The sequence below is a fragment of the Dufourea novaeangliae genome, unplaced genomic scaffold (genome assembly GCF_001272555.1).
Source record: "Dufourea novaeangliae isolate 0120121106 unplaced genomic scaffold, ASM127255v1 scaffold355, whole genome shotgun sequence".
NCBI classification, from domain to species: domain Eukaryota; kingdom Metazoa; phylum Arthropoda; class Insecta; order Hymenoptera; family Halictidae; genus Dufourea; species Dufourea novaeangliae.
This window is the reverse complement of record NW_015374251.1, coordinates 19196-46015: the sequence shown is the minus strand read 5'-3', so window position 1 is coordinate 46015 and position 26820 is coordinate 19196. Positions and strand designations below refer to the sequence as shown.

General features: G+C 40.0%; 5 protein-coding genes across 6 annotated transcripts in view; 1 reads left to right on the top strand and 4 right to left on the bottom strand.

Moving 5' to 3' along the window:
- Nucleotides 1-1698, bottom strand: LOC107192536 (ubiquitin-like modifier-activating enzyme 5). The gene is made up of 6 exons (XM_015581818.1): nt 1433-1698; nt 1198-1333; nt 929-1125; nt 669-855; nt 256-592; nt 1-179 (listed from the first exon to the last, which is right to left on the bottom strand). The coding sequence occupies exons 1-6, from the start codon at nt 1570-1572 to the stop codon at nt 1-3; spliced, it is 1176 nt and encodes a 391-aa protein (XP_015437304.1). The 5' UTR covers nt 1573-1698.
- Nucleotides 1699-4902: 3204 nt separating this feature from the next.
- On the bottom strand, nt 4903-10543 carry LOC107192624 (casein kinase II subunit alpha). 2 transcript variants are annotated; one of them, XM_015581930.1, is made up of 8 exons: nt 10382-10543; nt 9187-9418; nt 8988-9099; nt 8695-8907; nt 8085-8279; nt 7636-7987; nt 7477-7551; nt 4903-5927 (listed from the first exon to the last, which is right to left on the bottom strand). In XM_015581930.1, the coding sequence occupies exons 2-8, from the start codon at nt 9279-9281 to the stop codon at nt 5572-5574; spliced, it is 1398 nt and encodes a 465-aa protein (XP_015437416.1). In that variant the 5' UTR covers nt 9282-9418; nt 10382-10543; the 3' UTR covers nt 4903-5571. The 2 variants fall into 2 exon arrangements, with proteins under 2 accessions (XP_015437416.1, XP_015437415.1); XM_015581929.1 differs by having other exon boundaries at nt 5895-5927; nt 7461-7551.
- An 802-nt stretch (nt 10544-11345) lies between these two features.
- LOC107192512 (PMS1 protein homolog 1-like) lies at nt 11346-14663 on the bottom strand. Its single transcript, XM_015581792.1, has 13 exons — nt 14633-14663; nt 14394-14534; nt 14184-14304; nt 13939-14103; nt 13602-13876; nt 13419-13538; nt 13206-13352; nt 12664-13136; nt 12340-12592; nt 12155-12275; nt 11758-12070; nt 11525-11666; nt 11346-11453 (listed from the first exon to the last, which is right to left on the bottom strand). The coding sequence occupies exons 2-13, from the start codon at nt 14529-14531 to the stop codon at nt 11346-11348; spliced, it is 2376 nt and encodes a 791-aa protein (XP_015437278.1). The 5' UTR covers nt 14532-14534; nt 14633-14663.
- Nucleotides 14664-15302: 639 nt separating this feature from the next.
- On the bottom strand, nt 15303-16546 carry LOC107192617 (acyl-CoA-binding protein homolog). Its single transcript, XM_015581919.1, has 3 exons — nt 16356-16546; nt 15697-15811; nt 15303-15558 (listed from the first exon to the last, which is right to left on the bottom strand). Exons 1-3 carry the CDS (start codon nt 16368-16370, stop codon nt 15425-15427), a joined length of 264 nt encoding a protein of 87 aa, XP_015437405.1. The 5' UTR covers nt 16371-16546; the 3' UTR covers nt 15303-15424.
- A 1051-nt stretch (nt 16547-17597) lies between these two features.
- The window catches only part of LOC107192511, an 11498-nt gene continuing 2275 nt past the window's right edge, over nt 17598-26820 (top strand). Inside the window, 11 exon segments of the mRNA XM_015581791.1 lie at nt 17598-17930; nt 18409-18802; nt 19415-20336; nt 20511-20869; nt 21047-21148; nt 21495-21931; nt 22193-22335; nt 25207-25410; nt 26039-26480; nt 26482-26618; nt 26706-26806. Coding sequence (XP_015437277.1) covers nt 18590-18802; nt 19415-20336; nt 20511-20869; nt 21047-21148; nt 21495-21931; nt 22193-22335; nt 25207-25410; nt 26039-26480; nt 26482-26618; nt 26706-26806 — 3060 coding nt within the window. The 5' untranslated portion in view covers nt 17598-17930; nt 18409-18589.

Here is a 26820-nt window from a genome sequence, read left to right as displayed (position 1 = left end):
TCAAATGGATTTCATTTGTGTCATAAGTTCTTCTAAACTTGGTCCAGATGCGGATGGCATTTGTTTTATTTGTGTATCAGGTGAACGAGGTGGTAAACTATGAGCTACCTTCACACCCATAAATGGTGGACACTCGTTCTCATCCACTTGCTGATCTTGTTCGTCGACGAGTGAAATTCCTACAATTAAACGATGTTCATATTTAAATCAATAGTTATCAACTACTCTAATCCACTTTGGATGCAATTGGCATACCCCATTCGTTGTCCTCGTGCAAAGGTTTATTCTCTACTATTTCCTTTACTTTCTGTAGAGGTTTTGGTTTTCTCGCGTACTCCTGTTGACGTTCTCTGCAGTATCTGTCATCGCAGTTCGTATTCGGTCTCAATGTCATTTTTGGGAAGAAATCTTGCATAGCATTGTATCCCAAGTAGTAGGATACCTCGCCGAAATTTAAAAGATATTTCAGTGCATTTTGAACTAAAAATCCAGCCACAATTCCCATGGTTGTAGGTAAAGATGCTGCGCATACACCATCCCGTTTCAATGTCTTTTCATTTATATTTTCTGCCACTATTAAAGGAGGGGCACACTACAAATAACAGAATTATTAAAGAATCATTCATGGTAGATGAAGAGTGTATATTCCGATTTTAATTTTTATTTACTGCGAAACAAGCAGTCTCCCCAGGAATAATAAATTGAATGTGTCCAGAAACAGCATTTTCAGAGACTCCACTTTCAAACCAGCTTTGATTTAGTTCATTACAAGCAGTATTGATTGCCATGCGTGCTTCAAAATTATCTACGCAACTTAGGACTAAATCAACAGGTCCATTGTTTAAACTTGATGTACTAAAAATTAAATGTAATAAGTATACCTCTTTCTAATTTTTAAAAAAAGAATTTGAAACATTGTTGTCTCTACCTTATTGTTTTCATAAAATCATCAAAGTGGTCCACTGTAGTAATATTGTAATTATGAGTCTCAATTTTTACATCAGGGTTAATATCTTGCAATGTTTTTGCTGCCGCATCTACTTTACTCTGACCAGCCTGATACGGTTGAAAGAAAAGTCTGTTCATATTTGCCAGTTCTACTTTGTCATAGTCAAACAGGATCAGCTGAAAATAATAATACTTGACGCTTAAAACACTAAAGATTTATCATTTTTTAAACAAGTAGAAAGTTATTACCTTTCCAATACCGCACCTTGTAAACATTTCTGCAGTCACGCTTCCAACACCACCCACGCCAACTATAGCAATTGTCAGCTCCCTTATTCTTTCATAATTGTCAACAATACCCATACGTTTCAGAGCCATTAACCGACTGAGAAAAAGATAAAAGAACAACATTAATAGCGTCCACTTTTTTTCCAATAACTGAAAGACAAATTTCTTCATATATATAACAAATAGGAGAAATTACCTGTACGGATTCGAGTCAACCACTTCACCTGACATATGTTCTATTTTTTCTCTAGTTGCCAACGTGTTTTTATTCTGCTCTTCTAATAATTTATTTTCGAGCTCTTTTATTCGACATCGTAATTCTTCTAACTCAGCCATTGTATGAATTACAATTAATTGTACGCCGAATACAAAGTGTATGTTTATATGCGCCACGCGATAATATCAGATAATACTATGACACGCGGCGGAAAGTGTAGGCTGTTTGTAACAAGTGTCAAAGCTTGTCACAACTGTGTAAAATAAGAGCTCTCTGTTAGAACAATGTGATACCAATTATCTTTTATAGTTAGAGCATTTACCATAGATGGTGTCACGAATTTATTCGACATTTTTTATTAGGTAAACAAAGGGCGATACCATCTAGCGACAGGAATTGTGTAACAATTATTTAATAACTTGGGCATTCTGTCATAGATGGTGCCCCGTGGATCGATCGATGCTATTTATCGTTACGTACGATAAAACTAAATGGTATTAATTAAAAATGCAGCAATTAAACTTTATCTATGCACATCGTCAATTCTGGTAGGTTAGACAAACAAACTGACACCCTAGATGCGATATATATTTTTCGTTATATGCTAGAATCATCGAAACGTGGCACACATTACATTGTGTACTTACTTCCGGACTTACATGTACATATATATACAATATATGTACATTTGTATAGTAGGTGTGCATCCTGGCGTCATAATTTGTTAAATCTTTAAGATAAATTAATAATAATTTTGTACGTAATACTTCGATCATTTTTATTAATATTTATCGTCTGCTTTCAGAGTTTCACGTAAAAATTCCAAAATACACAATATAACCTACTATTTTCCAAAGGACACACCCTAAAATAGCATCAAGTCTCAAAAAGTCGTTTGCCTAAATTCTTTTCACGTTATAGCTATTATCTTTTTCTTGCTCTTCTTTCATGCGTAATATTCTTTTTAGCTTTTTTAATAAAAAAAAATTTATTATGTATACAAGTTCAGCAACCTGTTAAAATGTATTTATTTACATAGTCGAATTGCTTGTATCACTGGAACCAAAAAACAACGCCAGTATCGAACCCATCCCGTGTGCAGTTTAATTACGATAAAAAAAAAATTGATTGATTACAGGATTCTTTCTTTTAATACAAATGAAATTGTATTTGTCTTTTTTTTTTTTTTAAATTAATTCTATACAGCACTGTTATTTTAGTGTTGTTACAACGTTTTTTTTGTTGTTGTGAATCATACATGTTATTTATTACATGGTATATAAGCGCGAGTGTCTTATATTCACACAGAAGAACAAACTGCAACTTTCTGTTACGGGTTTATCACTTAGCCATCATATCGCTAATTTCGGGATAAATTTTGCAAAACCATTAAAAAACATGAGTTCGCACAGTACAAAGTGAGCTATCCTTTTCCTTTTCGCGACGCGGCTAGATGAGGTCTCGAATTCGAAGCAATCCATGCATGTTGGCTAATTTTATTGTCATACCTCAACCATGTCAAAATACTTTATTTTACAATTAATCCGGCGTCAATTAAACAAAGAACGAAGTTATCTCATTCCGGAACAGAAGCGAGAAACAGAAAAACGTGAACAATCTATAAACGACTTCACTTTGGCATTGTAACGCGAGATGACCGACGATTCGAATGTATACGCATTTGACACGGTAAAATCAGTGTACGCAGTTTCATTTACACTGTACTAAACTGTAATCGAATAACGTGAAAATAGAAAAGAAAATTTCTGAAGACTGGCTCTGCAATGCACAAAAGAAAGGCAGAACGGCATTGCTAGCGGTTTTCGTCCACTCTGACAATTTCATTCTGTACTCACAAGTGGCGTGAAATTCTGTATAACGTAGCAAGATAAAGTATCAAAATTAAAATCCAGAGTATAATATATTAGTTATATTAATGACAAGTCATTAGTTCGATTGATGTTATTTTTTTTCTTTTTTTTTTTTTTTTTGTTCGTTTAAGTTCATTTGCATATGTAAATTGTAATTATTCAATAATCATTTGTTTTCTTATAAAACTAAACTAGATTATCGTAAACTTAACGTATGAACTGGGAGGGTTATCAAACTTGGACAAACGAGTGCGTTTGCGCCGTTTTTGCCCCGTGGAAATTATTCTGAAATTTACGGTTTTCCCGCGTGATCGGGCGGATACGAAGTTCGTAAGCAGAATAAATAAAATGTATTTATAATTATCTGTATTACACAGAGTATTCAATTTTTACACGTGTAATATCTATACCGTAGTATCCACCTCGCATAGCTCTGTAACATCTCATCGTTTTTTCTACCCTCTCTGTGTATGAGTATATGCAATGATGTATGCATGTGTAGGTGTGTATGTATGTATCTCTATGTAATATTGAATAATAAAATATACATATATATACATATAAAATCTTAAAATACACGATAATAAGGCAAAAACGGCGCAGTTAATGAGAATAAGAAGCAAACAGGACAATGTTTTAGCCGATAATATTCGAGAGCCACGCATTGCTCTTCGTAATTTAACTTGACACTCCGCTTGAACAGAGTACGCATTTTCTTGGGCGATACGCTAGCGTTTATATCGAATTGACCGTACTTTATGCGCAAAATTTATACGTATAGGAACTGACGAATTCTTTCGAAACAATACGAAAGGACACGGTGTACAAGTGGAGTGTGTTCTATTCCTATACAGTCATTAAAAAGTACGCTCTCTCTCTCTCTCTCTCTCTCTCTTTCTCACTCACTCATTCAGTCACTTACTCTCTCCCTTCCTTTCAATCAGTCTCTCACGCGCGCGGAGTGAATATTCCTTTTCAAATGTACATAATAAATTGGCTTATATTCAATATATAAATAATTACATGTTTAATTTTATAAGAAACACATTGGTAATGCTGTGTACGAAATAAATTCCGTATCCAAACAAAAGGATCGCGTGTTGACACTGAAGTTTTTAACCAGCGCATCGAGCATACGAATGTATAGCAACACGAGCATTCTTTCTTTTGTTTTTTTTTTCGTCTTTTATCAGTGTAGATTGTTCGTAGACTTTTGCTGACGCCAAGTGTTATAAGGTGTCTGTGAATTTCGACTTTCGATCGATAAAACCTTTTTACGATTAAACGAACGAGTAACGAAGAAACGAAAAATGCCTGTAGAGAAGCATGATAATAGTAAATCATTAAAATCCGCGACCTTAAAACGGTGTCGTTAGTAATCTTAGATTAACGATGCTTCACCGAACAGTGTCAATAGCATCTTTATTGGATACACAGGTATTCACAGAGCACAAAGAGTACTTGGCTATAACAAACATTTTATTCAACTATCATTGTATCAGATATAAACGAACATTTTTATCATCGTTAAAAGTACTAAACCGAGCGGCCTAAGGTACGTGTATAAGTGTGTATGTGAACGTATACGTGTATGAATGTACGTGTACGCGCGCGTACCTGTGTATTCATGTGTGTGTGTGTGTGTGTGTATATGTAGTTCGTGAAGCGCGAGCGTGCGCGTAAACGTACGTGCACGTATTCGGATGCAAAGATGCGAGGGGGTTTTTTTTTTTCCTTTGCATAGTCCTTTTTACCATGATGTCTCGCGTAATTACGATCATTCTCCGGGTGACAAAATATAAACTAATAATCGTAATCGTACTCGTAATCATTGACGGGTTTCCCACGGTCGTGACATTAGTAGCAGCGCCAGTAAAAGGATAATATCTCGGGGTATGTTAGAAATTACAAAACGGAGACAAGCAATGGTCAAGGTATAAACGACGACGACGACGACGACGACGAAACATGCAGACCGACCAATATGGACGGATCGCACGTATACTCTTCAATCTGATAAGTTTCCTGAATCGTGTACAATACCGTAGGCTTTTACGTTCCGAAAAACATTCGCCTAAAAACACTTGACAATGCTTTCTCATCATATAACACCATCGATTGCTTCCCACTTCTCGCTGCTGCCGTCAAGACTTATTTAAACCATACGGGGTATATATTTTTGATCTCGAATAGATGCTCAACTTTTATTATTTTTTTGTTATTTTTTTTTTTGTTTTTTTTTGTTTTTCAAGTAATTCCCAGGCTGAAGAACAAGGAATGTCTAGAATGTCGAACTTTCTGTATCGTATCGAAATATAATTGGCATTCGCGTAAACTGTGGTCCACCCTTGTGTAAAGTTCATTTCGTCTTCTTAAGTCTGCGAACACGGCTGAAATGGAAGGGTCAGGTGGTAACGTGTAACGGGTCAAACGTCCGAAATCGTATGTAAAGGATGCTATGGACGCGACGAATACTTTGTAGCTTCCCGAGTCCCATTTCCATCTTCTCTCACATTTCTCGATCCGTTCGTTCCATGAACCGGTACGCTGCTCACAGTCACGTCTAGGGATGGGATCAAGCCCCTCGCGCGAGCTATCAATACCTAAACGAAAATGTTTGATTCTTCGATAACATTTCTATTTTCTCAGTGAAACAACAGTACGCAACACACCGACTAAAAAATGTCTGTTTTTGAAATGACCGAGCAATTCAAGTCCAGTTGTCGTTTGAATAACGGTTCGATATTTAACGGAAAATATTATACATTCTCGTAACTGGTACCAGTTACCCGAAAATAATGGTTACTTCGAAATCGAGTGTGTTACACTCCTTTAAAAAATGACAAGGTTCCAATTGCACGATAAATTAAATACATAAAATATATATATATATAGATATACATATATACTTATATTACGCAAAATATAATGCAGTGAATTCTCACATATTACTATATAACAAAGCGGCAGAAAGGACAACTTTCAAATAAATTAACCTCCATCTACACTTGCTTGTTGGGGTGGAATCAAACATTTTCTTTCAAACGATACTGATACTGACGCGTGCGACTTCATCCTGTTAATAGCACTAAAGGGACGCATCCATCGCAAAACAGAGGCGAAACATACCGTGATATTTCCCGATCGTTGATGCGACAATGTAAGAAAAAACTCGGCAGCGCTTTATACAGTTTATTCTAACTATTGATCGTTCGACATTAAACGACACACAGACTTGAATCGTTTGAATATTTCAAATCAAACATTTGTTTAGTCGCATCTCTAGTCACTCTATGATCGCTTCAAACGATCTTCTTGTTAATAAGAGAAAAGGAAGATAAAAAACACAGTTGTCATGAAAATTGTGAAATTTTCAAGTACAGGCATACCGTAAAAAATAAAAACATCTATCGCTTGCAACAAAGAAGATCGCTCAGCGTTGTTTAAGGGCCGTTATTACTTTACTTCGCACGTTTTCTTTTTCTATCGTATTATTATAAAGCCGCACTGGTCATTCCATGCTCCCCAACAATTTATGAATCGAATATCACTGACAATAAACACAGTTCCTACGCTGACCGCAATGCGTGCTTACATTTTCATTTTTCTGTTCGTTATTTAGGTACCTGGAACGACCCTGCGTAAAGCGTAACGTAGTTTCTTGCTTTAACGTATTCGCAATAGAAATGTTGTCCCGTGACAACTGCTCTCTGTTAACGATACATTTCAATATGTGTTTCCACGGTCAACGTTTGAACACTTTAGCAAGAGCAGTGCTTACCATTGCGAATCAGTTAAATCACTTTAATCAGCGACACCAGACCGTGCCCCGACGATTGATTTTTTTTTTTCATATACTTAACCACGTGTCAACCGAGAAATTCCGCGTATCCGTGGATATTACGACATAGATACGACGTTTGTAGCCCCAATGGCATTACTTCCTCTTTTATAAATATCATAAAATAGAAACTGTGAATTCGAATTAATACGAATTTCACGGGATGTTGGATCAACACGCATCGTATTTCGGAGATGCGAATGAATTGTTTTATGGCGTTCTCGTGGTCGATTCAGCAATACGTGAATGATATGGTTAAATAATTATAAATTGGAAATTGAGGTGGTGACATTACCTGGGCCGTTACTCACCTACAGGCAACGAACCTGTCATGGGAGTAGGTGACGATGATACCATTAATCGACCTTGATCTTTTACTATCGGGTCTAAAATACGCAATACAAAATAAGTCTGCGCGATATAAAACATACATATATAATGTGCTGTACTTGAATGTTTCGTTTACTTACAAAAATAGGGATGCTCCATAGCTTCGCGTGCAGTGAGTCTCTCATAGTGGTCATAGCGCAAAAGTTTGTCAAGGAAATCCAGGCTTTCGGCCGACACCAAATGTTGATTTTCCGAATGCATAAAACGTTCCCAACGTTTGCGCGAATGTCGGCCTAGTATGTCATTGAAACGGGGATCCAATCCGATGTGATACTTGTCAAGGTATTCAAACAGTTCTTCGGTTCCAAGAACCTTTGCAATTCTAACTAGTTGGTCATAATTGTCGTGTCCGTGAAAAAACGGTTCTTTCCTGAATATCATACTCGCAAGCATGCATCCAAGAGACCACATATCTAATGAATAATCGTACATCTACAAGACAAAAAGGGCTACGTGTCACTCAAGATGTAACTGGAATGTTTGAAAAAACATAAATATATATACATATATATATATATTCGCTACGAACCTGATAATCCACGAGTAGTTCCGGACCCTTAAAATAACGTGAAGCTACCCGTACATTGTACTCTTGACCAGGATGATAAAATTCTGCTAGACCCCAATCGATTAACCGCAGCTTCCGATTTTCGTGATCTATCATAACGTTGTGCGGCTTGACGTCCCTATGCATTATTCCCATACTGTGACAATAATCCAATGCCTAAAGGAAACAGAAAAAAAAAAGTAAATGGGGATGTTATCTAGGCCGTTAACGTCTTTTTACAACTAGCACGGCTACAGACGCAAACTGAACTGAAGTGCAGAGTGAATTTGCATACTACTTACTTAATTAACTATTCGTGAGTCCGAAAATTCAAAGAATTTCTAAAAATTAAAGACTACATAATATATTCTAATGGATACAACGTTTATCCATGAAAATGTTTGTTAGAGAATATAAAAAATGTTTTATGATTTCTAACAGACGTTTCAACGGAAATGTTTCACGTTTATAAATGTAATTTGTGCAACAAAATAAATATCTTCGAACTCTTCTTTGAACCTGTGATGTACACCTACATCTATTAAAATAATAATCTCGAACTTGTTTCCATTGCACTTAACAATACACGCACTTTTAATAACTCGTAGAGGTAGTATCTTATGTCGTAGTCTGTTAGTGTCTGGTATAATTGCTTGAAATCTGTGTTGTTGACATGTTCAAAGATCAGTGCCGGTGTTCTCGATACTGGATCTTTAACCACTGCTTGGAGTGTAATTACGTTGGTCCCTCCTTTAAGATTTTCTAAGATTTTAATCTCTCTTTTTATCTTCTTCTTTTTTACGGGCTAGAAATTGGAGACAGATCGAAATTATATATGTTCTGTAAGATTACTGTTAAATTACTCAGTCTAAATAAGTTTCGTACCTTTAAAATTTTTACAACACATTTTTCATTATTTGTGATGTTAACAGCTTCGAATACTTCGCTATATTTTCCTCTGCCTAATTTTCTCACTAACTGGTAATCATCTTGCTGCCTATATAATAAAAGAGTCAATTATTATCCAGAGAAGTTAAAGAACTTATTGGAGTAACTGGAAATACATGTTCAAACCTATACTTACCCCCAATCAACAACGTAGGATTCATAGTCCCAGTAGTCTCTAGATTTGTGTGCATTCACTTCAGCATAAATTCGTGCTCTACTAGGATATGCCATTCTCTTCAATATATGGCTGTTACTATTTGTTTTGTCGATTGCTATGCTCTCACCGTTGTCTATCAAAAATTTATAAGGGCTAGTTACTTTATCTCCTCCACTCACCCAATTACGAATGTGCGAGGAAAAAAGTACACCTGAATAAAAAAAAATTCAGATTAAAAAATATAAACAAAATGCTTATCTTAATCTAGTTGAACAAGGAAAATATTAAAAGACTAAAACATATATACATTTGCTTTAATTTTTACCACGAGAAATGCTAACTCGTGTTTTCTTTAATGCAATACATTGAAGCAATGTTTCTACCACAAAGAATACGTCATAGAATATGTAATTGTATTGACATAATATTTTCTACTCCTAATTGGTATTCATGCATAATATATAAAAAAATTTACATATAGAGACAGATATTTCCAGTGAAACACACACCAATTATGTCATACGTAATCCGTTGAATGTAAGCGTGTACAACAAGAGTAGTACAGTGAAACAAGAAATCAAAAAATTCAAGATATGCCAAGAACTATTAATTACCATTGCATTCTGTTGAATATACGAATGATGAAATACATGACCAAATCTTTTTACGAATGTTAACATGTATTTTCTACTGGAAGTACCTATGCAACAGAGTTCAAATGAATTTAATCGAAATTATCATTTACGTGGTTAGGAAGTGGAGAACAACTTCAACAGAAATCGTTATGTAGCATGGAATAAGAGTATCAAAGGCAGAAAAAACAGAGCACAGTACGATAGACCGATAAACAGAGAAATGTGTTCAGTAATTATAAGGAACGATGAGCATATTTCTCAGATGTCTATTGATTGTGAGTTTACCGAAGGCTACCGGTTGGTTTCAAAGAATTTGTAATTATGAGTTTCCGAATGAACTGTTAGAAGAATAAATGACGAATATGTTAACAAAAATATGTAATATCTTGGTTGAATAAGATGAATTAAGGTAAAAATTAATCTGCTATCTGCTGAATGAAATAGAAGCACGCACAAGCACAAGGCACGAACACACATGTACGAGATAAATCACACGCCATCGCGATCAGGAAATTAATGTTGACTTATTTCGGACTCACCTAATGCATTCCGGACCCGAATCTTGATTGAATTGACCGCACAGGATCTGGAGATTCGCCGTGAAGTCACGTAAACCGTTTACGGAATACGTGAAGCCGCGCGAACGCGTGAAACTCAAAGATTTTTGCGGGCGGCCGGCTTCACAAACGAGCGAGGTCCAAGATGGCAGCCAACAACCCGCCACAAATTTCAATTCTATAGATCGAAAACTTTCAACCTCTAACTATCCATGGTGTATCTCAACAGTAAGGTTATTATGCACTAACAGTATCCCCGTAAAATAGCGATAACGTTACGATGAAATATGTCGTTATACATACACCGCGCACGCTTCACAGGCTTTCATTGCGTACACGTATCCCTCCGAATCGCTCCGAATACATCATTTTACGTAACAAAGCTTCAGTCAGTGAAACTCGTTGAGAATAAAACTATAAACTTTTGTAATGAAATTTCCCATTAAAAAGGTGAATTTTACAATTCGATTAAGAATAATGCGCATACACTTCTTTCGTTTGGTACAAATAAAAGATTGTATTAATAGTATGTGTGGTGAAGAATTTAAGAACACCTGTACATTAACCAATCAAAATTACCGTCGGTTCGAGTGATACACCATTCTATGTGATACTGCATTTAATGGTTCTGATATCATAGATTATAGATAACCAATTGATATGTATTTTTCAAAAGTATACACATGAACCTTATACATTTAAATTTATAAACTTCTACCCTACACTAATAAAATCGATGAAGATGAAAAACAATCGAAAGGTGTATCTGAGATTAAAATGTTTTATTACTTCATTCAATGTTAATTAATGAAGCTTTATTTACAATTTTTTACTAACATTATCAGCAAAATTTATGTACGAAATAAAACAAGAGTTAAATAGGAACATCTTTATTTTAAACTTACTAAAATAATTATATTTAAAGAAACTGTTGCCACGTACTATGTTAAAGTCCTGTAGTTTGGTGTAATGAATACAGACGATGTAACAACGACGAATCATCGTTCTTTAAAAGCCACAATTTCAAATGTTCTTCCTCATTAGATGTACCTTCCTATAATCGAACGTAGGTTTTAATAATAATAAAAAAAACGAACTAACTAATATTGCATACAACAATCTTACCACGTTTGCATTGGTACTAGATGTATTAAATTCCTCTTTAAGACACGAAGCATTTAAAAGCCAAAGTTGGGCAGATTTGTGAACGATCCACAAATCAGAACTTATTTTTCCAATAGATGGACTATTATTTTTACATGCGGAACTATAACATTTATATTAAATAATTAGTATCGAAGTATGCTATATACAGTATGTGTGTGTGACATGTATATATAATAATTTAAGAAATTTACTTATTGAGGAAACTTTCAGTTACTTTTTCCAAGTTCATTTTCCATGGAACAATAGTTCTTAAAAATAAGTTCTTCTGTTTTTCAGTATCCAATGTCTGCATCTTTCCCAGTACTTTAAGTAATCTATTCCTCATTTTTTTATCGTTTGTTGTACTTTTCTCTTTTGTTTTCTCCTGTCTCGTATCCCACTCTATTTTATCGTCACACGCAAGATCTCTATAGTAACCACGTTCCTCGGATGATAAATTTTTCCAAAGATTAGTTAATATCTGTGCGATTTGAGGTGCTGTCATATTAGGATTCTGTTTTACAACTGAAAAGTGAAGCATTCATCGTAAATTATATACAGACTTCTTTGATACTATACATATACTAGGGTACTCTGTACATTGTTTACCTTGTGATCTGTTTTGTTTTGAAAAGTTAATGAAGCCGTCGCATACGTTTGTATGATACGAGTCACTCTCCAGTGGTTCCTCTAAATTTATATTGATACAAGGTCGTACATCTGTACCTCCCTATTAAAAGCAATTTTTCCACTTCACAATGTTCCTTTAATTCTGTTCATTATGAAGTTTTTACCTTTAAACCAGGCACCTGTCCTTTGCTCCATTCCATTAGTGTAGTACACTTTTCTGCTTTCGTTTTTTTCTGCTCTCGTGAAACTGGTGTATTTCTGTTATGTGTCATGTTTTCTTTTTCGCTTTTATTTGTATTATCTATCCTTGGAGAATCGACCCATTCAAAATCATCACCCAAATCTACAGTAGGTAATTGACTCACCGTTTCAGTTTGTGAATCTAATTCTAATGGGGGGCTATCGTCAGTATTTTTCCTGTAAACATATGAAAATATATCAACAATTCTTTTGTTACAATCCGCATGTATGATATATGAAACACTAACATCCGAGTGCAAGACGTATCGTTATTGTTGCGTACTGACGTGAACTTTTGGGAATCGTTTGAATCAGACTCACTTAAATGTAAAATAGGTATCTGAACATTAAAATCATTCAAATTTTTCTCGTATCCACCATTATTCTTATCTTGATTACTTTGTCCATTCTTAACAGTTTCTGTATTCTTATTACATTCAGCATTCGTATTCACGGCCGAATAGAAATTTTTATCTGCGTTGTTATCACATTTACCCGATTCATCAACATACTCCTCAGTCACTTTGTCACTGCTTTCTTCTAACAATATATGTCGTTTTTTACAAGCAGGCCATTCACTCTCTTCAACACTAGCGTCTCTTTTGAGCGTATAGTCGTGGTAATCGTTTAACGACTCATCGCAAGTATCTTCTTCTTTTACTTCTTTTTGTATTCCATAAAAGTCCTTCACACATTTATCGACTGTATCAAAAACTATTTGCTGTAAACATATGTATTATGTATAAACCTGAATATAAATTGCAATTATCCTTATTAAGAATTTAATCACCTGTTCTTTGAAGAGAATGGAAGTTTTATTTGGTTCTAGATTAACGTCGATATTTGCAGCACTTGTTAATATGTAAAGTAGAAATATTGGTTTCTTTCTGGATGATGAATCGTGTTGAAATGCATCCAATATTGTTCTAGTTACTACCTAAAGATTAATCCTTATATTTCATGATTGCTTGATATAATTTTGTAAAATGCATAAAAACTGTACCTTTTCTAAATCTTTATGTTTAATGGGTCTATTATTTACATAAATGTATTGTGCTCCAGATTGAAATAGATCGGACACATTCTGAGTTCCTTTAAGAGGCAGCATTAACTTCATACTAGTCTGAAGCATATAAAAGCTTTATTTTTAAAGCACCATACATGATATTATTAATCATGTAATTACCTCTGCATTTTGAATGTCCATCCAAGTCATATTTGTTGTCACCTTTTTACCTAAAACATATGTTACTGCTTCTTCCAAGGTCGGTATGCTAGGTTTTGTAAATATGACATTGCCGTCAACTTTATAACTTATTCGTACAAAAGATTTACACATTGCATAGCTCTTGACGAATGATTCTAATACTTTAACATCTTGATTTGCTTTCTTTAAATTAGTTATAATTTGTCTTCGTACAGGAATTTGTTTAAATAACTGCCTAACTTGTATAGTTGTTCCTGCAAAAAAAATTCCGGTACTTGGAGAATATTACATATACTTTCAACCTTGTCCTCAGTACCTGTAGCTCTGTGATGAGGTTCAGATTTTGCAATACATCCACAATGATCAATGGTGTACATTGTAGCAACTTCTTCTTGTTTTGTTTTAGATATGATAGTAAGGTCAGACATTGTGCTTAATGCATACAATGCTTGACCTCTGAATCCATAAGTTTCTAATGAATCTGTGTACAACAGAAATACAAAATTCCAATAATCAGAAGATAAGGCATTTGGTTTACTCTTTTATAATACAATTACTCACTCATATCGGAAAAGTTAGAAATTTTTGAGGTGTAAGCAGATAAAGCAACGTAAGGTGCATCTGTTTTGGTAATACCACAGCCATCATCCTTAACTTCTATTAGAGCAGCTCCGTTATCACTCTAATGGTTAAAACATAAATGTTACAATATAACGAGAGTAGTGGTTAATTATACAGTGTGGAAGACAAAGGCAAAGAGTAATGAAATACCAAATTAACTTCAATATTGTTGGCATTGGCGTCTAATGCATTCTCTATCAATTCCTTGGCGGCGTTCGATACTGAAGTTATAACTTGTGTGGTCGTTATAAGTTTCACTGTATCACTATCCAAAGCTGAAATAGTCATTTTCTGTGCGACGTTAAATTATTCGATTCAAACGTGACAACGTTTATCAGGTTTAATTTTTTTTTAAATCGAAACGTAACTTTTTAATACATCTTATTTACATCTGTATAGATCCGTATATTGATGACGAACCGGGGCAATAAAGACGTCAGCAGAAGTCAGTAAATTTGAAATTTTATAAGCCAATAAAAGCGTTCACTCAGCTACACTACAGTCTTGGTGTGAGAGATCGCGATCGTAGCGACATTCGTTCGTCACATTGTAAAAACAGTTCAAGTATAATGTACGACATTTCAAATAGCATCAAAACAAACGTTGAAAGAATAAATCATTGACGTGTGAAGTACTATTAGCAACATGGTCACAAAAACATTACTTTATAGTATGGAGCTTTGAGTCAGACGAGTTATTAGTGATAAGGTGGTCCAACGAAATATGAATACAGAATAATATACGTATGTATAAAGCGTTCGAATACTTTTGTGATCCACTGACGGTGCGTGTTTACAATAAATTTATTGTAAGTATCAATTTAACTGATTACAATCTTGAGATTTCCCCCGGTTATAGATACCATGTTGTTTTGAACACTTCAGTTTAACTTACATAATCGATTAATTAAAAGTTTAATACGTTCCAATATAATATTATCGTGAACCATTGCAAATCTGTGTAACGAATCGCAGTGGCGTAGGAATTCGAGACGATTGCGTGCAGAGGAAATTTGAATGAATAACCGTTGCATCAGAGGATTCTGTATTAAAGTAAAACTGAGGAGAAAACAGGTGGTATATTTATTTAGAAATTCTTAGTAATTAACAAGATATAAAATATGCTGATACAACAGACTGCTTCGCATAAATTAATGATGAAAATATAACGATTGAATTGCATCATTTGTATTTTTCAGTCAATGTGGAAACAAATTTAATGTACGCCTCCTTCGCATCGTCTTGCGACATACCGTCCTTCGATTTCCACGCATCCCATTTGGCTTTTCCTTTTAAATCTAGCATGCCGGGTCTAGCTGGAATTTCAATAAATGGATCACCCTTTAGCATCTTAATTTCACTGGCACATGATACATATCCATGTAAATATATACATGTATACATATATGTACATACGTGTGCACATGAGGTGCATATTCGACATGGTAACTTACACGTGTCGACGTTGCCTACCGTCGCTTGTTTAAATAATGCGTAAAGTTCCAAAAATTCTTGATCCGTAGGCCGCTTAGTGAGAGATTTAACGGCCTCTGCCGCTTCTTCGAATTTCTGTGAAACCGGTATAAAAGCAAAAGCGAATTTTAAAACAGAACTTTGTTAACATTTCGTCACGACTGCTCATTCGACTTTGTCACGTAAGAATCTTCGACCCGACCCGATATTAAATTAAGGATGACTGTGCAAGAGTCAACTAATATATTTACGTGGCTGCAGTGCGTCCAGGTGTCCGTGGCAATTCTGTTCATTTGAATCTTATAAAATGAATAATTCAACATTCCCGAAAATAACTTTGATTTAACTCTTACCGCTTCTAATCACAATGCCGATCAGTCCCCAAGAATTACGATTCCGCGATAACGTAAACTGAACGGGTATTTGTATGTCAGAAAATAGTATGTGTGATGTAATGGTAGATTATCGTTAAGACATAAAATTTGAATATTACGGAACACAAACGACACCAAATATTCCCTGAGTCGTACAAATGAGATGCATCACATAATACACGTATATTTTTCGTAGAAACGGTTCCATCGCCGAACAAGAAAAATGAAAGAGAAAGGGAGGTGAGGTGGGAGGGTATGACAGTTACCTGATTGAGAGACATCCTTTCACGAAGTTGCCGGTAACGTACGTTGAACAAGTACTGGCCAACGGATCTACCTATGCAACGATTAAGTATCCTTTCCGGCCACGTCCCCCACTTCTTCGCTTACTGAATCCGTGCACTGATAATTGTGCCCGATTACAAAAAACACAGTAGATAAACTCGTCAAACAGCTTGTTAATTCCGAACGATACAATGTTCGAATCAAGAATTTAACGACTCGTTCTTTTTTTCTTTCCTCTTTAACTGATGTTCCTCTCTTGTCTATCGACCAACAGAGGGACCTTTGACCCGTTGCACGAAGAAACGTACCAGAATTTTACAACATCGTTCAAGGTCGAGTGAGGAAGTTACGACGTGAATCGAACGTCGATCCACTTTTGAGAAAGATGGCCTACGAAGATACGAGTGCAGATGTTCGGTCCAGGAGATCAGGGAGGAATGAAAACGACGAAAAGAAAAGGAGGCCAACGTGCCACATCATTGTACTCTCGTCTGCTGCGACTTCGAGCCATTCAATGATTATTCCGTTCTCGTGGCAGGATTGCTATCATTGCTATCGGACCGGGAACGACGTAAGCGCCATTTCGTGAAACGATACTTTAAATCTCCTTTCATTTTTTCCATCGACGATTCGTTCGGTTTAAACGATTTATTATTCACGTACTTGCAGGAACGCCCGAACGGGGCGTAGAATAGAAAGCAAGAGAGGTTATCCAAACGCAGCTGTTTAACGGGGTTCGTTGGCGGGGAAAAGTATGAGACGAGCCCGGTGAAAACCACGAAAGAACGCGGAATCGCGTCGTGGAATTCGACGCTCGTGAACGCGTCGCGGGCGATTTAACGCGAGCAGAATTGGGTGGGATCGGGTAAGCTACGTTGAAATAACGGCTGCACGACTATACGCAGTACCTCTCCGAGCTATAATGACTTTGTAAAAACAGCAGGGCTTCGGATCTTGAGATATCGGATCTATAGATGACTATAGAATTATAAGAATTCCTCAAAAACCATGGTGACTCGATAAAAATTTCGGCCAGTGTATACCGAAGATCGGTGCCGAAGGCTTGTGTGGTTACTCGAGGAACGAGCGAGCGAAAGCATGAAAAGGATGAACGATTCGCGGAGTATACATATATACACGAGTGGTCGACGAAGATCGACGAGAGCCGACGAGAGTGGCCGATCGTAAACGCGGGACCGTCGGCGGAGTAAACCGCTCGAGAAAATTCAACGGGCGCGCGCGATTTGTCGCTCGATCGGCGATCGTCGTCGACGTCGGGTTGCTCGCGAGGAGGACAGTGCGCGTGGTCTGCAAATGCAACGAACGTAGAAGAACGTGTGGTGGCCGTGGTGACGCGAGTCAGTCGAGATCTCGTGTTCTTCGTAATACACGAGCTGGTGTGTGGTGAGTCGAAAGTTTCGTAACCCGCCGATCGATCGAGTCAGGGAAAGAAAACGAAAGAAAGGATTTCGTGCGTCATACGTGCAGAAATTCCGAGGACTGAAACAAGAAGGGGGAGAATAAGGACGAAAGCGGAGGGGAACGAAAATATTTCGGTGGGTGCATCCGTGTTTACCGTTTTGTTTCGTAAACCAGAAATCTTGACACACGACCAGTTATATCGAGAGACAATTCCCGATGGAATGCGGCCGTGCTCGTTAACTCTTGTCTCGGGTCCATGCCGCTAATCGTGTGGACGTCGCCTGGGCTCTCTTGGTAGCCCAATAGGAATGTCGACCCGTGACTTCGCGAAAGAAAGATGCGCAGGATCGTCGAACGTTGCGACGAAACGAATCGCTGATTCGGAAATTGTTGCTGACACCGAAATATAGAATCCGGCAACGGTAAACGCGTCGATAACACGTGCAAGTTTTCCGCGCGAGAAAAGCAAATAACCGCTGTAGTGTATCCAAAACTCGCGATAGCGTGCAAAACCAAACGTCCGATAACGGAGCACGTTTCGCCCGGCTATCGCTGTTACACCTGGAATTCGACTTTCTGTATATGGTTTTAATACTATTCCACTTTCCGTAGACCCGAGCCAAGTCGCGGCGCGACGAGTGGAGAGAGGAGAGGAAAGAAATCGAGCGACGGTCCGTCGATGTTACGATCGACCATTGAAACGTCCGTGTCGCGGGTAAAGAAACGGGCAACGATGATCGACTCGAGGAGTTTTTCGATTGGCAAGGTTTGATATCGCAAAACAAGCAGAAAGATGAGTCTCTCGCCGGTCGCCAACAGAAGCTTCCTTCACGGGGATCGAAAGGGTTTCACGAGTTCGGAGAAAATTGTGTACGCGACGCTCGACAGTCTCGCCCTGAAACGAGCGCGATTACCTTTGCAGCTGCTACCTACCGATACCAACGATTTCAAGAAGGAGGAAAACGTTTCTGTCGTGTCGTCCGTAACCGGGAAGTGCGATCGGAAGGTTCGTAGAATGTCGATTCCGTGTTCATTTTCGGTGTTTCTCGACCTTCTAGTGAATTCTGAAATCCGAGATTCGTAGGAGTGATTCGTTAGTTTTCAGCGGGTTACGGTCTACCAGTCATTCGAAGCCCGCGATGATATTCCCTCTTTCGAAACAGTTTATCGATACGCGTGTAAACTGACGTGCAAACTCGGTTTCCTTTAAGGGAAACAACAATGTTGGGATTAGGGTCTCCTACCACTTGGTAAATTTAATTCAAGTATGAAATAAATAAATCGAACGTTAATTTGACATATATTTCAGTAATTCCCAATAAGAAGTGGTAAAAGGCATGTATTCCGACGTCGGTTTTTCCCCTAGTGGAAACTGAGATTGCACGTAGTGTACATACATACGTGTTTCGCGTTCAAATTCGTGGGAAGGTCGCCGTGAATTCCCTTCAAACAACTGGTTGCCACGGTAGTTGGTACGACACGTTCGAAACAGTTACGACTCGTACCATTTGCCCGCGAAACCGTTAAGAATGTCCTAGAGTTCCGGGAACAACATCTCGCGAGATCGAGCCACTACTGTACGTAAGATCAACGCGTGAAATTCTTCTAAACGCTTCAGATTAACCGGGACAACGTTCCGTTTGAAAACCGTGGGCACTACTCGACGGGAACAACAACAACACATGAGCCGCCCTCGGAAGACCACCGAACCGTCGAAAGCAGAACGGAATATGTCGTCGGGCGAGATGTCCAAGGAAAAACTTCCGAGCAGCGTATCGATGCCGATAACGCTGCTGATAAAAGCACGATTAGAGTCGTGGAAAACGTCGAGGAAAGAGAATTCTGTTCGGGCGATTACGAGAAGATCGAATTATCGTCCAGCGTTAAAAAAACATCTTTGAATCGTCGAGGTGTCGAGACCGAAACAACGAGTTTCGAAAACGAAACAGCTTTGTATTCGAACACAGGGATAACTTTGAAATCCGTCTCCTTGAACGATCTCGGCGACGAGACGAACACGTTAGAAGCGTTTCCCGTAGCTGACAAGTCGACGACAACCTCGACTGGACTCGACCACGAGCGAGAAAGCAACGATAAAAAAAAGAGACATTTCGCGAGAAACGTGTTACACTTGGTGCCAGATTATCTCGCGAAAGGGTCGAAGCGAGCGCGAAAAAAGAAGAACAGCTTGAGCTCTTCGTGGAGCTCGTTGAGGCCGGAGTCCATGGATTCGAGGAACGGGACTGGCCTCGACTCTAGGTACAGATCGAAGAGCCTTTCCAGGGACGAGTCCAAGTGTCGAGAGATCTCGTCCCCGACGAATTTCGTCCACGTCGCCTCTGCGACAAATCCGAGGCTGATCTCGAATGTAAACACGGTCCAATTCGGTTCGGAGCAAGTTGTGATCACGCACGAAGAAAAGTGTGCCACGGTGCCTCTCCTTGTCTCTTCCAGGGACGAGGATACGTCGACCGAAAATCGGTCCGAGCAACGATCGATCGTAGCGGAAGGAACGTCGGATCGTGGTACCTCGAAACTAGGTAAATCTGTATCTATATTATTACTCCCTTACTCTGTCCTATTCTTGAATACTAACAATCAAATTAAATTAAATTACATTACATTAAATTAAATCTAATCGTTTCCACTAAATCGTTCTCCGATCCGAACGAAATTGCCACACAGTGTTTAATCGCGATCTCTCGAAATTCCAGGTAGGAATATCGCCATATCGGAGACAGTGGAGTCCAGACGGGAATTCTTGCTGGAGTTGCGCGCAAGATCGGCCCAAGTGTTGGAGCGTAGCCAACGAGTGAAAACAGGCGAGTGTCGGACCGACGATCGCCAAGAGAGAATCTACGAGCCACCGTGCGAGCCGGGTTTTCCATTGGCACGCGCCAACCACAGTTTTCTATGGAGCGTGCGTGCCAAAAGCCGTTTAGAGAATTGCCGCGAGGAGGAGGAGGAGGAGGAGGAGGAGCCGTGGTCGCGCGACAGGCTGGATCGGAGTATCGAGGACGACATCGACGATGGACAATACGACGACGTAGGGCCGTCCGATACGATTAATCAGGTGACGCATACCTATCCTCTATCTAGCTCGAACGCACACGCGCGACAGAGATTGCTCAACCGGCCGATAGTTTGGTAGAATGTCTGATGCAGCCTGAATTGAAAAAAGCAAGTTCGCCGATCGTGTTACGCTTACGCCTAATTCGCTGTCTTTTGTGTCGCACGATTCACCGATTAGTGGGAGGAGCTGGTGAAGGCGAAGAAGGAAGAGGAGGGGTTGGAGGAGGAGAAGGAAGACGGAGAGGACAAATACGAGGACGTGGGCTCGCCTTGGACACAGGTGGGGACACGATACGGAATCAAATGTATCGATACTGTACTCATGAGTAGTATCGAAAAGGAAGTATATAGTTATATCTATATCGCTTCTAAAATTATTTCATTCGATTCGACCTTCCTTCTACCTAGAATGTTTTTCAATTGAACAATTGTTTCAATGTATTAGAAGAAAATTCGCCTCTCGACCGAGGCAAGTTGATGTTGACAATTGGGACACGATACGATACCTACTTCAAAATACTCGTGAGTACAAGTATCGAATGCGAAGTATCGAGTAAAAAAAGTATCGGTTTCGATTTCAAAGTACTCGATATCGAGAAGTATCGATACTATTTTCCTGTCCCTAGACACAGATCGACCATCGGATTGCTACGGATTTCGACGAGATTATCTACGACGACGTTGCGTCTCCAATTGCGAAGGTGACACCAAACGATTCGAGTAGCAATCGTTTCAAGCTAAACGAGCCTGTTGAGAAAAATACTGCTGGTAGCACCGAGATTCAGGATGACGAATCGAAGCGAGACAACGACGACGATGACGATCGCCATTATCCGTTGCTGCCCAACGACTATTCTAGCGTGGATGACGCGGATACCGATGAAATGGAGGACAACGAGCACGGTGTGTACGATGACGTCGGCCTGCCAAGCGAGGAACGAGTCAACAGCCTGTACGCTGGTTCTACGACTGGCTCGATCTTCGGCAAGGAATCCGAGTGGGAGGATCTGGAAGATCCGACGACCGGTTCTCTATCTCGCGCGACGAAAGACAACGGATTCTCGTAAGTGTATGAGTACCGTCACGAGAAAACACGGCTTCCACTAGGGGAATATGTGGCGAAGGGAAAGGGCCTCACACCATCCTACAGGCTGGAAGCCGAGTTTTCTCGTGACCCATATAGCACATAAAATAGCCGTAAAATGCGCGTCTTCAAGGCGTCATGTACTATCTAGGGAGTGTACACGCGATCGAATACGATGGGAATGCTAAATGCGAGACAAACCACCTGTAATTCGTATCCGTTTGTTTTTCATGATTGAAGCGCGGAGACGCAAGTCGTTTCGAATAAGACGAAGACCCGTCAGAAGTGGCTGCGACGACGAAAGGTCGGCCGACAACGTTCGGAGGTGTCCAAAAAGAGTTGGAAGTCGACGAAAAAGCTGATCGGAGACTCCACGTGCCACGGTGAGTAGGGAACAGATCGTTTTTGAAACGAACACAAGCAAGACCGAATACAGTAATTCCTCGATGAGAGTTCGAAGGCTTCTGGACATTCACGAGGGAAGATCCCCAGGTGTAACGCTGACTTTTCGATGAGATTTAGCACAGTGATTTCTTGGAATTCCGAAGACAGTGACATTTGTTTCATCCGCAGATGGCCATTAGTGTATTTAAATTAACGTGTAAAATCACGTTTAACTAAATTAACGTTTTAAATAACATATTTAAAAAAAGGGTTTTCACCCGTACGTATTAAATTAAATTAAATTAGTTTATGAAATATTTAATGTTCAGTGCCTTCGAACACTCATCGAAGATTTCCTGTAGACGGATGCGTCCACGCAACGACGCGATCGTTTTCCCATATGGCTTTCGCGATACCAATCACGGGATAATATTATAGTTATTACGTACCGTACGATTTTCTCTCTCCGTCATCGAGGAAGGGGAAACGAAACGTTCCGGCGATGTTTCTCGGTTCTTCCGCTCGAGAAGAAGTTTACCTTTCCAGCGACGGTAGAGAGTCCATTCTTCTTTTTTTTTTATCGTGAGAGAATTTATGAATAACATCGCCTCGATGCCTGTCGACCGTGCGCTTTCGCGCACAGCTCGAACAATCGGTACGATTCACAAATGACGAATCCCTCGCGCTTCGAAATCATGCGTTCTCGAAACGCAACGAGGAAACGTCTGTGAACGTTGTGTCCGAAGGACACACACACGCGCGCACGCGTACGTTCACGGGAATTCCAGCGAGGTGCCGTTTACCTTCAAGAATTCGTGTATCGTAAGGAGGTCGCACGACGACCAACGAAACGTCCCGGAATGGAGCAGAACCGAACGATTTCGTGGTGCTGGCGCGCCACGTTTTAAGTTCTTTTCCTCGTCGAATTATTCGGTTCGGTCGCGCCGAGACGATGGCGTTTCGAAACTCTCTGGAGTTCTTAATCGATCGAACGTGATTTCTACCGTCGATCGAATCGAGTGCCAAGGTCGAGGCGGCGGCCTCCTGTGCTCGACGATTCGCAGACTTCTATACAAGGTGTAACGAAAATGTTGAAGGACCCGGAAATGGGAGACTCGTGAGGTGATTCGATACAAGTTTTTCCTCGGCGAAAATGTTATCTGAGGCTTTGTTGACGAGTGTGAGTCGTGCATAACATTTTTTCGTATTGTTACAAATAACGGAAATATTCAAAGCGGACATACTTATTGCCCCACTCTGTATGTATAATCTGTGCAACGATTCCAAGTTTGTCCGTATCGACACGCGTTTGTCCGGCTCTCGAAAGAACGAAGGCGCTCGCTCGCGACTAGCTTCGAAAAGAAACGCGCTTTGTTCTTCTCGGGATCGAGACTGTGGAACAGCACGCGACGCACTGTACCGTACTATCGGACAGTGTAATCGCACAGTCGCGAGTAAAAGTTGCCTGCTCGTCCCGCGACGAACAGAACGCGTAATTTACGACTCCTCGAGAGTTATGCCCTCCCCGGAAATTTCTCAGCCACTACCCGTTTCGATACGATTTTCAAGAGGAATCGACGAAATTTCAATCACAATCTCGGTTTCTCGTAATCGAAGCGCGCAGAGTATTTATACCGGTATTTACTTCGATTTTCATTAATATATCGCCTTGGGTACAGTTTGGATGGCATAATATCGGTATCAAAATCATACCGGTTCTAATTTTACTTTCATACTTTCCCGATACTTAATTCTCTCTTCCTATAATATACAAAGTGCTGTTTATAAAAAACGCAATAAAAAAAATTGCGAATGAAAATTTGGAAATGAGTATTTGGATACCTGGTTGCCTACGCAAGGGTTAAATGGTACAGAATTCCTTGCATTACCGAACAACGATGGTATCGACGAGAACAGCCGATGATTCGACGCGCGTGAAAATACTTTATCGACAAATTCGAACTGGAAACCGGACTCGAAGAGCCCACCGCGAGGTGAAAGCGCGTAACTATTGCGCTCTCCCGGTGTGTCAGTCACGGCCGAGCCGTCGCTCGCGTCGTACGAATATACGTACGAGAAGGAGAACGAGAAGGAGAACGGGACGAGATTCGCGAGAGTACCGTACACGAGATCCTCTCGCTCCGTGGCGCGTTTCGCCTTCGTGTTTTTCGTCCCCGCGTCGTTTGATCGTCGACGCCACGACGCGTTCTCTCCTCTCTCCCTCACCCGTTCGTTTTCCTTTCCCTCGTCCCCGATCTTGTTACTTATAAATCTTTTTATTTCTCGCTAAATAAGTGTTTACGAACGAGACCTCGCTCCGTACCGAGTCGAAATGTCGTGGAAATGAGACAGACCTTGAAAACTTTCCGACGACCGAATACACAAGGTAAGTCGAAATATCTCTTCTTCGATTTGCTTACACTCCCGAAACAGTTCAACCTGGACGAAATTTCTTATGCGAACAACGAATCGAATGATCGAACATTTTTCTGTTCCTTTTTTTCTTTTTTTCCTCGTTTCTGTCAGTTTCAATTTTCGTCGCGGGGCCGAACACGTCTACCGACATCGGAACGTACAAAACGCAACTCGACGAGTTTCGAGTACACATTCCGTGATTATTATTCGATGCGTTGAGCAAAACGATTTCGCTTTCTTCGTTCGCCCGATGCGCCATACCTGTGCTGTTTCACCCGCTACTCTTCCTCTTCCACTTCGACCCTCCCCCTCCCGAATCCTTCGACGAATGTCGAGGAACGCGTGCACGTAGATACATATGTATTCCACAAAACGATTCCCCACGTACCAATCACCGGTACGGAAAATTCACATCCAAGTAAACGCCTTAAATGACCGTGAATAATAATTTCAAGTGGCTGTAAGCCTCGGTAGCGGCTCGATATTGCTCGTTGGTCGCGCGGAGAAAATCGAAGGATGGCCCGTGGAAGAATCGAACGATCGGAGGCGGCTGACAGCGCTGGGAAACACGCGGAGAACGCAAGGTCTCGTTCAGATGAGGGTCATCGACCTGGACGAGGACGAGGACACCCAGGAGACGTCGTGTTACGTTTACGAAGGTTCTGGCAAGATGATAAAAATCGATTAAACGACGTGTCGGTGTTCGGATTCCGTCCGTTCTCTCGCGACGCCATTGTTCCTACCTGTAAAACGAACCGAAAAAAAAAAAGAGAATGAATAAACAGGATTGTTTGCCTAGACTGATACCCACGCGGTTATCGGACAAGATCATTTGTTTTTTTCCCCGCTTCTCCAGCGTATGTATATCCCCAGCACATGACGCCTTGAAGACGCCCATTTTACGGCTATTTTAGGTCTAAGGCGTCTTTAACCACTTGCCATACGATTTCTTTTACGACTTCACTCTCAAGAATTACTTTATCGTTAATATTTTCCCAGATACAAAAGGAATTCTATTTTCATGACAATATTTTACGTCCACTCGAAGAAAACGAATAATATATATGCTTACCGAATTCAGTTTATAATCGTTATCACGTGTCCGAGTCGATGATGTAAGGCAAGGGGTTGTGCTATCTGTGTAAACGTGATGTACACCTGAGAATGAATATATATTATACAATTTTATATAAGACAGTTAACCGTCTAGTATATACATATATAGAAGTATCTGATTCGTCGAGTCGTGTCGGTTCACTGATCGTCAATCGCGAACACGTTTTCCAGACAACGGATCCGACGACAGCACCTACGAGAGTATCCGTTCCTTCCAGCCGGATGACTTCGCCTCGGATTTCGAGTCGGAGTTCGAGTCGGAGTCGGGGTCGGTGTCGGTGTCGGTGTCGGAATGGGAGACGGAGACGATCGACACGAGAGTCCCGAGAGCCGAGCCAAACGGGGAAGACGCGAGGATCACGAACGCGTGTCTAGAAGCTCCGACAAAACCGAATCCTCCGCCACCGCGCGAGGCCAGCTTGACGCAGACGCTGGGCAGAAGGATAAAGATGCTACGGAGGACGTGGAGCATCACCAAAGGAAGCCTAGGCCGTATGAGGAGAAGAACATCGGTCGACGACGAACGTTCTATCGAGGAGGCGAACAAAGAATCCTCGAACTCGCAACATCCACACTTGGACGGCGCGAACGCGAAATATTTTAGCTTCGCAAGGTAAGAGCGTCACTGGACTTTCGACGTTTTACTTGAACGGCGCTCTCGCTAATGGTAGCAACGAACCGACCAGAACCGAGGATGACCATCCGACCAAGGAGCCAGTATATGGGAATACCTACAGAGAACCGGGAAACGGTAAGTTTCCGTTACTGAGAGAGCCTAAAACGTTGTACTTTCACTCTTTTACCCTTCTAAACTCTGTAATATCGTGCCCGATTCCAGATCCGTACAGCATACTCGCCGATCAAGAGCCCCTTTACCAATTTTACGCGGCGGCTGCTGTCCGAGGAGCGATCGACTCCAATTCCGAAGGGTACGAGGAGGTACGTTATACATT

Bases quoted from the DNA above. Each gene is read 5' to 3' on its own strand.
- LOC107192624 (XM_015581930.1), bottom strand. From the start codon at position 9,281: ATGGCATATCCTAGTAGAGCACGAATTTATGCTGAAGTGAATGCACAC. The intron at 9,100-9,186 runs GTAAGTATAGGT...TTTATTATATAG, and splicing joins TCCTACGTTGTTGATTGGGG to GCAGCAAGATGATTACCAGT. The intron at 7,988-8,084 runs GTTCGTAGCGAA...TTTGTCTTGTAG, and splicing joins AACTACTCGTGGATTATCAG to ATGTACGATTATTCATTAGA.
- LOC107192536 (XM_015581818.1), bottom strand. From the start codon at position 1,572: ATGGCTGAGTTAGAAGAATTACGATGTCGAATAAAAGAGCTCGAAAAT. The intron at 1,126-1,197 runs GTAATAACTTTC...TATTATTTTCAG, and splicing joins CAAGGTGCGGTATTGGAAAG to CTGATCCTGTTTGACTATGA. The intron at 856-928 runs GTAGAGACAACA...TTTAATTTTTAG, and splicing joins GATTTTATGAAAACAATAAG to TACATCAAGTTTAAACAATG.
- LOC107192617 (XM_015581919.1), bottom strand. The intron at 15,559-15,696 runs GTAAGTTACCAT...TTGAAATTCCAG, and splicing joins GGTAGGCAACGTCGACACGT to CTAGACCCGGCATGCTAGAT.
- LOC107192512 (XM_015581792.1), bottom strand. From the start codon at position 14,531: ATGACTATTTCAGCTTTGGATAGTGATACAGTGAAACTTATAACGACC. The intron at 13,877-13,938 runs GTACTGAGGACA...TTTTTTTTGCAG, and splicing joins ACCTCATCACAGAGCTACAG to GAACAACTATACAAGTTAGG. The intron at 13,137-13,205 runs GTGATTAAATTC...ATATGTTTACAG, and splicing joins CCATTCTCTTCAAAGAACAG to CAAATAGTTTTTGATACAGT.